General features: G+C 41.9%; 1 protein-coding gene across 6 annotated transcripts in view; it reads right to left on the reverse strand.

The window, feature by feature from the left end:
* Nucleotides 1–14,045, reverse strand: part of shdb (Src homology 2 domain containing transforming protein D, b) — a 30,923-nt gene extending 16,878 nt beyond the window's left edge. For 2 of the 6 annotated variants that reach the window (XM_042516436.1, XM_042516444.1), the window contains exons 1-4: nt 9,760–10,008; nt 8,756–9,138; nt 6,788–6,938; nt 2,865–3,086 (exon numbers count right to left, since the gene is read on the reverse strand). In XM_042516436.1, coding sequence (XP_042372370.1) covers nt 2,865–3,086; nt 6,788–6,938; nt 8,756–9,088 — 706 coding nt within the window. In that variant the 5' untranslated portion in view covers nt 9,089–9,138; nt 9,760–10,008. Of the gene's footprint in view, nt 1–2,864; nt 3,087–6,787; nt 6,939–8,755; nt 9,139–9,759; nt 10,009–13,797 lie in introns of those variants that run through there. The other 4 variants (XM_042516462.1, XM_042516430.1, XM_042516455.1 and 1 more) reach the window with 4 other exon arrangements.
* Nucleotides 14,046–14,212: the final 167 nt, after the last annotated feature.

Raw genomic sequence — 14,212 nt, forward strand, 5'->3', positions numbered from 1 at the left:
CACAATGGCCCTGACTCCCCCTCCTCTCCCTCTGCCTCACCTCGCTACAGCCCCCGACCATTAATTCTCCTTTACGCCCCTCCCCTCTGAAGCACTGGGCCTCCACAAACATCCATTGAGCTGCCACCAAACATACCATAACCTTGGACGTCCCTTTCTATTTCTCTCCAGCTAGCTTTCCTCCACATCCTCTCTATTCATTTTTTCTCTTTGTCCATCTCTCTCCCTCTCACACCTCCTCCTCATCTCTTTTTCCCATCTTTTCCATCTCTCTCTGTTTTCCCGCTCCGTCCTTGTCCTCCCCGTGTCTCCCCTCCTTCACATGTGGGCTGTGCCTAGCAACGCCGAGCGGGCCTGGGAATATGGATTAAATGTGAGAATGGAAAATACTGTTTGTGTGTTTACACTTCAGTGCTTTGGTCTGCTCAGACAGACAGCACGCCAGCTCAGAGTGCTGACTCCAAATGGAAAAAACAAGGGGTCAGACAACTCGAGCCGCACAAGCGTTTTCCTCCACTGCGCGTTCTAATGGTGCTGTAAGCGCTGCTCTGCAGGAGCGCATACTGTATGTGGCACAAGGAGGAAAAAGGCTGGAGAGGGAGAAAACGACAGATAAAGCAGGAATCAGTGCTAAGTAGGTGAGAGGTGATATCGGCTTTTTAAATTGACCGTTGTGCACCTCCTTTTGAAATCACCTCTGCTCTCAAATAAGTTACGGTCTGTCTTTGCTGCTCCCCTGGTTAATGTGATTTGAGCCTGAACACAGTGTGAATGTCTCTGCGTGTGTATGTGTGTGTGCAGACAATGGTTTGCTGACCATGACTCTCTTATTAGCACTGGATCGGTCATGCACATGCAGGCATGTAATTAACTGAGGAGGGGGGGGGGGGGGGGGGGTGAAGGGGAGTGCATACGAGGCAAGGTTGATTTATTATCCCATCACCTTGACCTTGGTGACTTGGAGATGCAGCTCAATTAGGCTGACTTGGCCTTGCATGCCTTACACTGATCCACTCCTAAATTACCTATCAGTCTTGTTCTGTCTCTGCACCCCTCTGTCTCTCTTACTTCTGTTTCTCTCCCTCCAATTATCTCCAAAAGATGGAACATAATAGGATGTGGCATCCACTGTCAGTGCAACTTGAAAAAATAGTAATCATGCACTGCGCCAATTATTTCAGAAATACTGCAGATATGAAAGAAAATGTACCTTGCTTTCTGTTCTGCTAACCTTCTCTTTGTGACATCTACTATATATCTCATGCATATGTGCACACAAATGAGACCTCTCTGTCACTTCTAATGATCATCTCGCAGGCTGTTGTGATTGTGCTCTGTCATATGTTAGACAGAAATCAATAATCACCAGAATGTGTTTGAATGTAGCAAAAGAAACTGAAAGATATGTGTCATTTGAGCTGAGACAGTGAAGGTCACAGCTCTCTCTGTTTCCTGCAGAAAAAGGCTTTGGAGATACAGTGATGGGGGGAGGCAGACACTACACTAAAGGTCAGGACAGTTAGATGAGTATTTCACTATGTAGTAATCGCAGCAGGGCTCTCTGTGTGCTCCTAGGAGGGCTTTGACCTTTGAAATAGCACTTTTTGAGTCATTCCCACTAATTCTACTGAATGATTGCCTTAAAAAAAGCATTTATGAGATACCCTTTGGTTTATGCTTGACACCTAGAAGCTGCAGGAGCTGTGTGTGTGGTGTAGGTGGGATTCATTGTTTTGCTCAAAGAAATTTCAGTACAATGGCTGTTTGCCAATATGGAGGTGTTAAACTGGGTTTTCAGTTATAAATGATTTTTCCTGCACAATGCATTGCCATCCTAAATCTCAAAACCTACATTTTTGCTAAAAAGCTTTTATTCTGGGAAGCCCCGCATATCAGTTTATATATACAATGAAGCATAATCAGCAGCTTCACTGTCTAAACCTTGTCTGAAATTTACTCATAAATTGATTTCCTATATCATTTTGATATTTTCCAGAACAGATGCCATATTTTCAAGTTTGAAAACTACTGTATAAGCAAAGACCACTGACAATCCGCTTCACGGAGAAATCCCCCGAATCATGTGTATGAACTGTTAGTTTAAGGTCCGGTGTGCAGAGTTTAGGGAGAAATAATGGCAAAAGTGGAATACAATATGGTAAGTATGTTTTCTTAAGTGTATAATCACCCAAAAATAAGAGTTTTTGTGTTCTTGTTACAGAAGGCCATCCACATTTTCACAAAGGCCACTGTAATTAGTAGCTACTCTGCTACGAGAACAATAGACAAACACTGATTTTTTTAAAGTGAAACTGCTTCAGTGTTCATGCAGTGTTTTTACCAGGTTAAATCACTGGGTCCATTTGTTTAGGAGAGGAAAAGACATCTGCGTATAATTCAGCTCTTGGCAAAAACCTCCTGAATCTCCTCCTGTCTGAATCTTAAGTTATCAGAGAAAAAATGTGAGCACAAATAAACAGGTGATGGGATAGCAGCCTGTCTGCAATGAGGCAAATGGCATATAAAAAACTCTGATTTGTAACGCTAAACTGTTTTATTGAGTTCCTTTACAGTTTTTAATTGCCTGGTGCATTTGTTTTGGAGATGAAGTAAACTCTGCAGATAATTCGGCTCCCGAAAAAACCTCCTGAAAAATGAAAACTGAAGGAATTCTACTAAAATTTCAGCTGGTTGCAATCTGCAGTCCTCACCGCTAGATGCCACTAAATCTCCCTAAAAATTAAACACTGGACCTTTAAAGGAGAGCTTATCGATTATCTATAATGCAGCAAAAGATTTGCAGGGGAGGTTTGTCAGCCTTTGCTCCACTCTGATAAGCAAACTGTCACAAACTTTCCAGATACCTGCAAAAGCTTTGGAGATGTGATCCTTTTTCCATTCCCAGGGTTGGTCATACTCATCAGCCGGTCGCTCATCATCTTGCGGCAGCCTGCTGCTCTCCTTGCCCTCCTCCTGAGGTTCTCCATACAACAGACCAAGGCGCTGGCCCCGTTCATCTTCATAGGGGGTGTCGTAGAGCTGCACACCTCCCCGCGACCGCCCTCCTCCTGGACCACGCTGCAGCTCTGTTGATGCAAAATGACCAAGACTCATACTCTGACACATGCAAGATTAGAACATTTTTAAAAATAAAATCTTGGATGTGTAACCTGTCTGCAAGAAAAACAAGCAACATTAATATTTGCCAGAAACAATGAATTCCCCTCAAACACAACAGTGATATTATCCTGTAATACAAAGTAAAACAAAAACGCCTGTTGAGCTCTGACATGACTAGAATTAGAGGAGAAAGACAAATGATGTTTGCACAGCTTGCCGTGGGCTCAGAATCTCATATAGGGGGGCTTAGCAGGGCCTTGGGCTAGATGCTGAGTTGCAACATGGTAGACAAACCCAGCCCCCCTTCTCTCGTCCATCCTGAATCCCAGCAGCAATCTAGCACGGCTCACAACAGCATCCATGGTCCCTCGTTAACATTTTCATCACTTTCTCAGTGGGTTCCAGCCAAGAAATGTTTCTCAGCACTTGCGACTGTTGTGTGGAGTCAAATATGGCCATGAGATAAAAGGCTTTAAGATTATTGACGGAAGCAAGAGGATGAAATCTGATTACTAAATGCATCAATAGGAGCCTCTAAGCTACAGCAGCAAGCGATCAGCAATGGCGCTTTGATATGGTGACCTCAAAAATGTACCCTTTAAAAAAAAACACAGGTGGCACATAAGAGAAGAAAATGGGGAAAAAATGAAGGAGTAGGCATCTTTTGTGCACACAGCCAGCAGCAAAGGAGATGCACTCACGTGAGAAGGGAACGGGACTAAATGGAAAGCTTCCCTGGTGAAAGGCAGAGAAAAACTTTAACCTTCACACGACAAGACACCACTACTGGGCGGCCCTTTAGTCACCATGGCGACCAAGTGGTTGCCCTGGGGAAAGGCCCCGAGGTTAGGAAGAAGAGGGCGGAGGGGAAATGGAGAGAGAGGTGGAGCACAGTGAGGGAGGAGGGAAAGAGGAGGCGATGGGGCGAGGAGGAGGAGAAGGAGGAGGAAAAGGAAGCAGCGAGGAAACGAGGGGAGGAGACGGGTGATGGGAGAGAAGGACAAGGGAGGGAGGTGAGGGGGAGGAAGGTCTGTCAGTGTTTGATGTTAAGTCACTGAGACAGAAGCACAGCAGGGCTGAATGCTGCTCTACCTGCGTTGGGAACCCGCGGTGTCAGCGACAGCCTGGAGATGGAGAAGATGAAGGAGGGGAGATAAAAACAAGCATGGAGGAAATAAAATGAGAAATTCAGAGGGAACACGATGGAAGAAAACACAGGTGGGGGGTAGCAATTTGACAGAAAGGTGACATAAATTGAAGATTGAGTAGACGGGAAGTGTTAAGGTATACAGTTAGACTGGATCTGGAGACCAGTCTTATATCCTCATGAACGAAACTATGAGCACTGAAGATGCTTTTTTCCCTTAAAAGTACAGTCGAAAAAGCACACAGGTGTCTTTTCAGGACAGTCTTTGTGAGAGATAATTACTATTCCGATTTCACATCTGTCTGCCGCTCTGCTGTGTTTTTTTTTTAATGAGCAACAACTGACTGAGAGACAGACAGACAAAAGCAGGCAGACAGACACCCTCAGAGTGACAGGCTCAATTCAAAGTCAATGAAAGAGCTGTGACAATGCTTTGCCAAACGCTCTCCCATCACCACTCAGAATCTAATCTCCCCAGCTGCAGCGAGAAAAGATTTTCTTCAAGGTTTCTCGATTGAGCAAAGGGAAAGATGCTCCATTCACTTCAAGCCAGATATTACAAACTTCATTTGACCACCTAAAAGGTAGCAAAAGTGACGACAGAGAAAGGACATAAAATTTGCTACAGGACAGATTAGAGAGAGAGAGCCAGACTCCCCTCAGGGCTGAAGAGAGCCCTCGAGATGAAGAGAGATAGAGATGTGGAGGAGAAGAAGGGGGGCGGCTTTTACGTTAAATGAGTGGGACAGAGCAGGGAGAGTGCGGGGGAAAGGGGCAGACAGAGATGTTATAGGAGGAGAGACAAATGGAAAACGATAGATGTGAGCTCGATGATGTGAGAGAAAATCACGAGGGAGGAGGGAGGTTCTGAGGCTGGATACTGGATAGACGTCTCCGAAGGGACATTTCGTGAGACTGACTCAGCCTGAGATGAAGTTAAAACACAGTGGAGTGGACAGGTGCAACACTCTACTGAAAAACTGTCTATGAAAAAAACTGATTCATTAAACTGGAGTTACTGAGCAACACTACATTCAACACTGGTGTCTTTAGACCAAAAGAAAATACGGAGATAAGAATGCTTTATTCTGCAAAGGCAGAATGACTTTAGTATTAAGGAAAAGAAGGGGAAAAAAGTACAATAAGGCCATTGATCATCTCACATTTGTTCATCAAAGAGACTGCTGACAGATTTTGGGTAATGATGATATTCCCTCATGCCGCAGACACATATTTAATTCATGATTTGGTGCACCTGAAACGCAACCGATTATGATGTAATTTTTATGTCAGATTAGAGGTCTGACTTTAACCTTTTGGGATGTGAACCTACTCTCATGTTAAGAAGCCAATTGTGATCCATTATTTGTATGGATCTAAAGGGTTGATTATATGTGGAGAGAACTATAAGAGATACCTATTTTCATAGAAATAAAATGAGTGTAGAACGGATGTTTCCATTAACGTCAAAATGGCAGAGTGACCAGAGCAGACCATTTTTTGTGAGTACCGTTACCATTGCAACCGTCATCATTACTACTGTAACTATACTGCATAACCCTCCATATAAACAAACCAACTTGTTACAAAATCACTGAGGTGAGGATTTGCAGCAATGTTTAAACAACAAGTGGAGTGACACATTTTCTTACCTTTCTTTTTTTTAAGATTGTTTTTATGGCTTTCTGCCTTTATTATAGTGCAGCTGAAGAGAAAGTGAGGAATGACATGCAGCAAAGAGCCACAGGTTGAAATCAAACCCAGGCTGCTGCAAAGGCTTTGGCCTGAATGGGGCGCACACTCTACCAGTCACCGATCACAGGCTAGCAGTCGCCCCCGAGTGGCACGTTTTCACATAAGTCATCAAGGTACTTTTAAAATATTACTGTAACCGTTAAATTCCTATTTCTATTGTTGCCACAAATTGCATGTTTGTTTAAACATGTAAACTGAACCTGTAACTTTGCAGAATTAGCAAGAGCTGCTGCTCACTGGACAGCATATTTGTATATCTAATTAGTGAATTGTGGGTTTATTTCAACCAAACCAATGTTGCTAATTGTTGGAATAGTGAACTAACTAGCTAGATGGCTAACAGGACTAGGATGGTTTTGTTTTGCTTGTGTCAAGTTGGAAAAAAAGGTGTTTTCAGGGCAATTATGCTGACATTAGTCTTAATTTAGTAAAAGACTAAAAACTTAGGTTTGTGTACAGTTGTATTGTTCTGTTTAAAAAGAAATTAGGTGTAAGAATAGGCTGAAACCACGTTCTCAAACTAGTGAGTGTGACACACTTTACAGACCCATTGTCGCATGTTGTCACAGCAACTATCACCATTTTCTTTTGTACCATTAAAATGACCGCAGCAAACTGTTCAGTGTCCGTTCTGCTCTCACTCTGTGACTATAATACAAACAAGGAAGCAGTAAAAGGAAAGACAATGGAACTAAAACACTTATAATAACAATGTGGCTCACTGAAATTTTATAAGACAGATAAGATACTACAATGTCCACTGACCTGTAATGACCCTCTGGGCCTCATACGGTTCCATGTAGCCGTTGTTCTCACAGGGAACAGGTCTGAGATCTGGTTCTGTCCTGTGGTCCAGTCGAGCATCGAATGGGTCCGAATAATCTGTGTCCCCTGCCAACGGAGCAGACGGCACCACCTAAAGGACAAAACACTAACTGGTGAAGGGAAATTGGTTTTGTTACAGAAAATTAACTTGTCCTCGATGGAAAGCAAAGTCTCCAGCAGTTTTTTGATGTTATATAATAAATATAAACCAGCTTCTAAATGTATGCAGCTTGCAGCACAAAATTTCAATCATAGGCTTTAATGAGTTTGATTTTCAGCCAGCGGTTTCACATCAGCATTTTGTAAAAGCTGCACATCAATCACACTTTTGATTGAAACACTTAAATTAAAGCGTCTGGGGATCTGAATATTTCCTGATAATTAGGAGAATTCAGTGTGTAGTGCGTGTTTAAATGCTAGAAAATAAGGAGTGCTGCATGGACAATAGCTCATCAAGGCCTGAGATTGAGCGAGCAGCGCAACACTCTTAACAAGCAATCACATCTTCACGGAATGGCACGTTAACTATATGTTTGGTTACAGACAAAAACGCTTTTGGAGTGTCATCAAGGCGCTAATTTGCATCTTTAGTGTGCAACATCACAAAACCACACCAATGCTATGTATATGTAGCAGCTATAAAATGTAATTTCCTCTTAAAACCCTTGAAGCAGGGTTTGAGCTATATGCAGTCAGAAATCATCCTGTCTGAGGGTGATGTATTTTTTGGCTTTGGGAAGAAAAAGCAGAGAGCAAAGAAGGAGCTGCTTGGATGGTCGGCAGCATTTGTTCTTTTATGCAAGCACAGGAGGAAAACAGTGGTCAGCTGGCACACTGACAGCTACAAAGGCAGCCATATGGTCACAAACGCACACATACATGTGTACATACCTACCAACACATTAACATTTTGGCAAAATACTTTCTGACAAAGGAAGTCATTGTTGCAAGGCCCACATCCCAAATTCCTGGTAGACATGCACGCGCCCTCACAAAATTACATTCTAATCCCATGTTGATTCAGTAACAGGTTATCTATCGATGCACAGGAATCTGCAATGTTAATTAGAGTGTGGATGTTTCCCACAGACCCTGGGAAATTAATGAGAGCAGGAGGAGAGTGGGGTAGAGGGGGAAAGCTATCGACTTCAGTTAAGACTATTACTTCAATCCACTTCAGGACTTTCGCACTTGTAGCATTTTCCATAAGCGGAGTCATGGATTTAACTGCTGCGATGAGAACCCTGAAATACTCCTTAACTTACTCAGCATATGTGAGTTGAATTAATGCGAAGATCGTTTCCTTGTTAAACCTTTGCTTCTGCTCCGGTGGCTCTCTCAACATCTGTTTGCCTTTTTTTCTCTGCATTAGCTGTGCATGTACTCCACAGCACAACATGCACAACACATAGCCGGAAAAACACTGCAGTCCTGATGACACAGTATAAATCATACCTCCCCGTGGCCTTTGGCATATCACCATACGGTGCACTGTATATGGCCCCTAACATGTGCTCATGCGGGGGTCTCTCTCAGCTTGCAAAACTAAATCCCATTTATTATTTATGGAATGACATAAACTCACGGGACTGTGACCCTCTCCGACTCAATGGTCTGCTCAAGCCATCAATAATTCTTTCCTGCATCTACGGTAGCGAATTTATGTGGTGCATGGGATGTAATGTGATTTATGTAAACAATGCATATTTGAGACACACATTACCAGTCACTTGTTTATGGAGTCTGATCAATAAAGCTGTCACAGTGATGGAAATGAGATGTGAGAGAAGTGTTTTTCATCCTCTACCACTCACTTGCCTTCCCTTATCCCTCCTTGTCACCTCCACATAAAAAACTTAAATTGTCGTCACCTGCTACAAACACATGCTGAGAAATGGAGACTCTTACAGGCTCTTGCTGGTCCTCCAAAGACACGGCACTGAGGAGGATCTTGGTGCGCCCCAGCTCCTGAGAGTCCACTTTGATCAGTCTGTGTTTGGGAGATTTCATGTCCACGCCAGATGACTTCATGGGCGACCCATATACAGGTGTGGCCGGGTCAGAAGTCTGAGACTCACACCTGGACCTGTTTTCAGAGTCCTCATAGGGATCCTCAAAGTCCAGCTCCCTCTGCAGCCGGTAGGCTTTCAGGATCTCACTCTCTGTGTAGTCTGGTGTGGGTGGCTGCGGAGGCACCTTCCTGCTGCCAAAGCTCAGGTAGTCTTTCAGCCACTTGGCCATTGCAGCTTTCCAAGAGTGCTGGTGTGTGGTGGAGTGAGATCAGGAGGCTGCTGGGGGCAGACAGGGACATGGGGGTTATTGCTTGACCTTTTTTTCTGATGAGATTGGATTTGTGTTGGATTTCTGATCCTGACAATTCAAAGATTAAAACAAATGACTCACAAAAACAATATTAATCCACCAGTCCTGATCCTCTCATAATATTTGTGCTGGACAACTTTCTCCTGACCCCCAATCAGTGTGCGTTTACCTGCACTCCTGTGACATTAAGCTACACCAACAGCTGGGCTTTATGCACTCCTTTTGTTTTAAGCAGGGAGCAATAACGCCCTGACATCTGGACTTTGCCCAAAGGCTGCAATTACATTTCACACCCCTGCAATATAGCCCGCCGTTAATATGCTGATAAAAGAAGAGAAGACTGAAAAAGAACATGAAAGCGATGAGGAATTAAAGGTGTCAAAAGGAATTTAAACATCTTATTTGCTTTGCTTTTGTAATTTACAATAAATTGGAATGCAAAATATTTAGTTTGGCACAGACTTATTTTAACAGCTGTGAAGAAAATCAATAAGCGAGCGGATTTTTCTTAAACTTCCACTCAAAACAGTCACCAAAACACTGGATTTAAATAGCAGTGAGCGCTGCGCAGCAAAGGCGCACTCACTTACCAACCCGATTCAGTCCTTCAGCCACTTTGAACGCTTTATTCCGCGTCTCCTCATATCGATCACAACAAAACGGCACAAAGAAGTGACAAAACCGTCCGCTGCTCGCGCTTTTTTATTCCACAGCAGGATGAGAAAAAAAAAAAAGAAAAACTGCAGCTTTTCTGGAACAAAAACAAGACACGCTGAAATGAGTTCCTGTGACGACTGACGGCAAATGTGCGAGTGAAGAGAGAGCGACTACAGCTCCGAGAGAAACTCAACCGAGCGATTAAAGGGGAGGCGCTTCATTCCCAGTGGAATATCCTCCTGTTCCCTTTCGCAGTCAGCCGACCGTTCATTCATTCAAATATCTGCACATCATACCCTCTGCAACAAGAGATACATCCTCTTTCAAAGGCACTATAACAGCACGGGGGGAAAAAATGAAGAACAGAGACTGAGGAGGAAAAAAAAGTCAGTCAGCTCGCACGAATGTGCTCCAAACATTTGCATTATTTATTCGCATGACATCACTGGAGAATTTTCCTGTTTTAGCTTCACTAAAGCTTTTTTTTTTTTTTAACAGTTTTTTTTTCTTCCCCCCAAAAAATACAAAAAGCCTGAAGGAACAAAACTGTTATCTGCTTCCTCATAAAAGGGTTTGGTGGAGTAAGGAAATCCCATCATCCTTTGGGCAACAGTGTTGTAGTGAAGTTCAGACAGAAGTGTAGACACAAAAATACTCATTATCACAAAAACAAGATGACAAAAGTGCTGAGGCAAGTCCACTCTGATTGAAAAATAAGGCTTTGTGGTGAGTGCATGTTTCACTCCCTTTGTCTCATCCTCTCTGAGTGCGTTTCATCCTCTCACAGATGTCCCATTATCCCAAGTCCGAGCTGGTAAATTGGATTGTGTGTTACAGTGGGTAAGGCCATCTAAGTCTGTTAAAAGACCATAAATGCCTCTTTCTTTACGACACTCATGAGCTCACTTTCTCCCAGGGGCGGGGAGACTGGATGAGGTCATTGAGCTAGAATCCAACCCCCCCTGCTATCACCACAACCACCAACACAATCCCATCAAGACCTTCACATCTTCCTCCTCCTGACTGGTCCGCCAGCTCCACTGTTCACCAAGCATCGGCTTCAGACCTAAAAGAGGGTCACAGGGATCAAAAACAAGTCCTGAAGTCACTGAGGGTGTGTGATTGCAAACATCTTGCAGGTCCCTGCAGTCCAATTTAAATCATTTATAGCGGTGAAGCTATAAACCTGAAGACGGATCGATTTCCTGGCATCAGCCAACACAAAGGCCTGTAATATTAGTTTTCGTGGAAAACAAGTTCTCTGGGGTAAAAAAAAAAACCTCCAGACTCCTCTGTCTGTTTAATATCTCAGTCTGGCTGCACTAAAAGTATGTCTTTTAGATGTTAACAAAATAAGATATTGGGAGCAACATTATCTTGAAGGAACAAAATTCATGTTTTGTGCGAACCAGTTGTTACCATGTGGGAACAAGATCAATAAGTTGGTCAACATGTCTCATCTTTCGGAATGATATCTGTTCATTAGTTTGAAAAACACAGGATTTTAATGCAAGATCTCGTAAGACAATGACTTCTTCCCACAAGTTAAGATCTTTTTTCCTCAGATCTGAAAACCCATTCATGCCTGCAAGTGAAAGTTTGAATTTTCTTTGGTTTTAGTGTTCTCCAGGCTTACTAAAGGGCAAATCAGTCAAATCATTGGGCTAAAAAGTAAGTTTTTCTTATCATATTCTATTTAGTCTTTGGGCACTACAGTTTCTCTATATATTGTATTAAATTTTAGGAAAAAATACAGTAGTTCCATAATGCCTAAAAACTATTATTTGTATATATAAACTACTAACAGATAAAATATCAAAGATATACACACATATGAAAAACATTTATTTTAAATCCTGGCTTTGGTGATTTTTCATGTGACATAAAAATATCGAGTTTAATTTCAAAGTTGTACTGTTTGACACGTTCTCAAAGTATTTTGTATCAGATTTCAGGACTTTAGTCCAATTGGAACAAATATTGAGGCTTTTTTTCCCCTATCACAGTAGGCCTACTTAGATACAAACGGGATAGTAACACTTTGACCTGTCGAAGAACCAAGTAGGATCAAAACACTTTATTGTCTCTATTGTGCGCCATGGAGTAACTGTGCAGGCTTTACTTTTTTACTCAGTGTATGCTATTATTTGATTGCCTTGCACCTACATGATATGTGTGCAACTGTTTTCCTTTCACAAAGTTAAAAATGCCATCTTTTGTTTCTTCAAGGGAGCTTTCCTACATATCTCTGTACCCCCTATCTTCATACCCCCTGCCCTTTCTCTGCCATTTTCCCCAACTTAGCATTTTATCTCTTACCATATTGTTGAATGCACCAATAACCCCCCCTCCCCTCAGCTATACACTCCCCTTTTTCATCTGCACAAACCGCTCAGTCCTAACACCTTCTGTAACCCCCAACCCAGTAACATATTGAGCATGCATTTAATTTTTGTTTCCATCCTGGCTGTGGTGAGAGCCAGAACTGTAGGGAAGAAAAGATTGAAGCTGAGCAAGAGATGGAAAATCAGAGACAGACGAGCTGTCAGACTCAGCAAGAGAAAGACCCATGGAGAGCACAGTGGAGAGGAGAACATAAATGGAAAATCAGGATCTCTTGCAGGGAGAGATAATCACAAACAGGCAGACAGACAGGTATAAAGTCTTTGTGTTTATCACGCAAAATAAACACTGTTGCACAGAAGCCAAAGAAGTAATTGAATCAAACAGAAACAACAAGGCGTTGTGGAATATTTCAGAGAATTAATAAGACTCCCTCATTATAAAGGGCTAAATATGGATGTGACATTTTCTGTAAACTGTTGCTCTTTCCCAACTCATGAATCTGTGAGGTAAACAAACATGCTGTAGAGGAGCTTCTCACATTCATGTGAAACCTGACACATGTAAAAAAAAAAAAAAACCAACAAAAAAAGGCTCTTTTTCAAAGTTATGAATTATTTTGAATACAATCTTGAGTTTTTGGTTGATTTGGAGGCTGCAAAGATGCTTCACTGACTTGTAACACTATTGAATAATTAATTGATTTCCACTGTTTCCTCTGCTTTGCATTTACTGCCCTCATTTGGTTGCCCGTGTGTATTGCATGATTCCTTTAAAAATAACATCAGGGAGAACTTTCCTTTAACTTCTATGACAGAAAAGACAGTCAAATTTGGTGTTTGTGGTTTTTTTGTTCTCAAAATTGTTCTATTACTGGGGAAGTTTTTCATTCATAAATGTAGATAGAGTAAGACTAAACCCTGTCTGAACCACTGGAGGAGTGAGTTCAAACTCTTAAGAAAGTCACTGAAACTTGTTAAAGTCAAGAAAGGTATTAAGTTGTTTTCATTCCTAAATGCTTTTAAATTTATTTGAGATTGCCCTGTTTTTTTATTTATATGTGTTTTATTTTAATTTATTTAATTTTATTTCTGTTCTGTCTCTAATCTTTTGTTTGGGTTGGATTTACATCTGTTTGCTCAAACTTAAACAGATTTTTTTATTTTTTATTTTGTTGTTTATTTATACAGGGACAGCACACAATTAAATATAACTGCAATTGAGTTAGGAAGCAGTTAATTTGTATCGGTTGTCCCTGGGCAGGTAAACAAACAAACACACACAAATAGACACAAAACACAGAACAGCAGGTAAGCAAGATGCAATTGAGTAAATGGGATTTGATATGTGTGATATTTGTTTCTTATCATAGAGCTCCGTAAAGAAAATAAAACAACAAAACTTTATGGTTTGGTAAAAATAAAAAATAGCCTTAATTAGCGAACTGTTGTATTCATTGACGACCAATGAGGTCAACTTAGATTAACTTTTCTTTAAAAATACCGCAGCTTTAATGCCACTGCCTCGATCAAATATGACCTTTATAAAGTATATAAGTCAGTAGCACCCAAAATAGTAGAGTAACAGTCTGTTTGGCCCAGCAGCTCATTGTTTTTTGTGTTACTCACCTCTCTTTCAGTGAAGTACTAAAGTACGAGCTTCCGGGTTCAGCTTCTCCAGTGTTGCCATTGGTTACATTCACTTTAACGTGTCAGTGATTGGCTAAAAATATCCAAAAAATAATGAACTTTCCCACATCCCCCCGTGAGCTCGAGCTACCGACGTAATGACAAGTTGTTCACGACGAAATGACACTGTTCATTTCACAGCAGTCATTTAAACACAAAATAACAGCCCCGCGCCTCAGCACGAGGCTTTTAAAACGCTCCACGTCGCGCCTTGCTGAGCTGCACGCGACAGATGCACTATATCATACACTATCGCCAATCAAACGTTTATCCGGCGTTTTGCGCATTGCTGATTGGTTGATTTACGATGAGGGCGGGTGCATTCCTGTTGTCCGCCAGGCAGCAGTGACTTCAG

Source organism: Plectropomus leopardus, chromosome 3, assembly GCF_008729295.1.
Source record: "Plectropomus leopardus isolate mb chromosome 3, YSFRI_Pleo_2.0, whole genome shotgun sequence".
NCBI lineage: Eukaryota > Metazoa > Chordata > Actinopteri > Perciformes > Serranidae > Plectropomus > Plectropomus leopardus.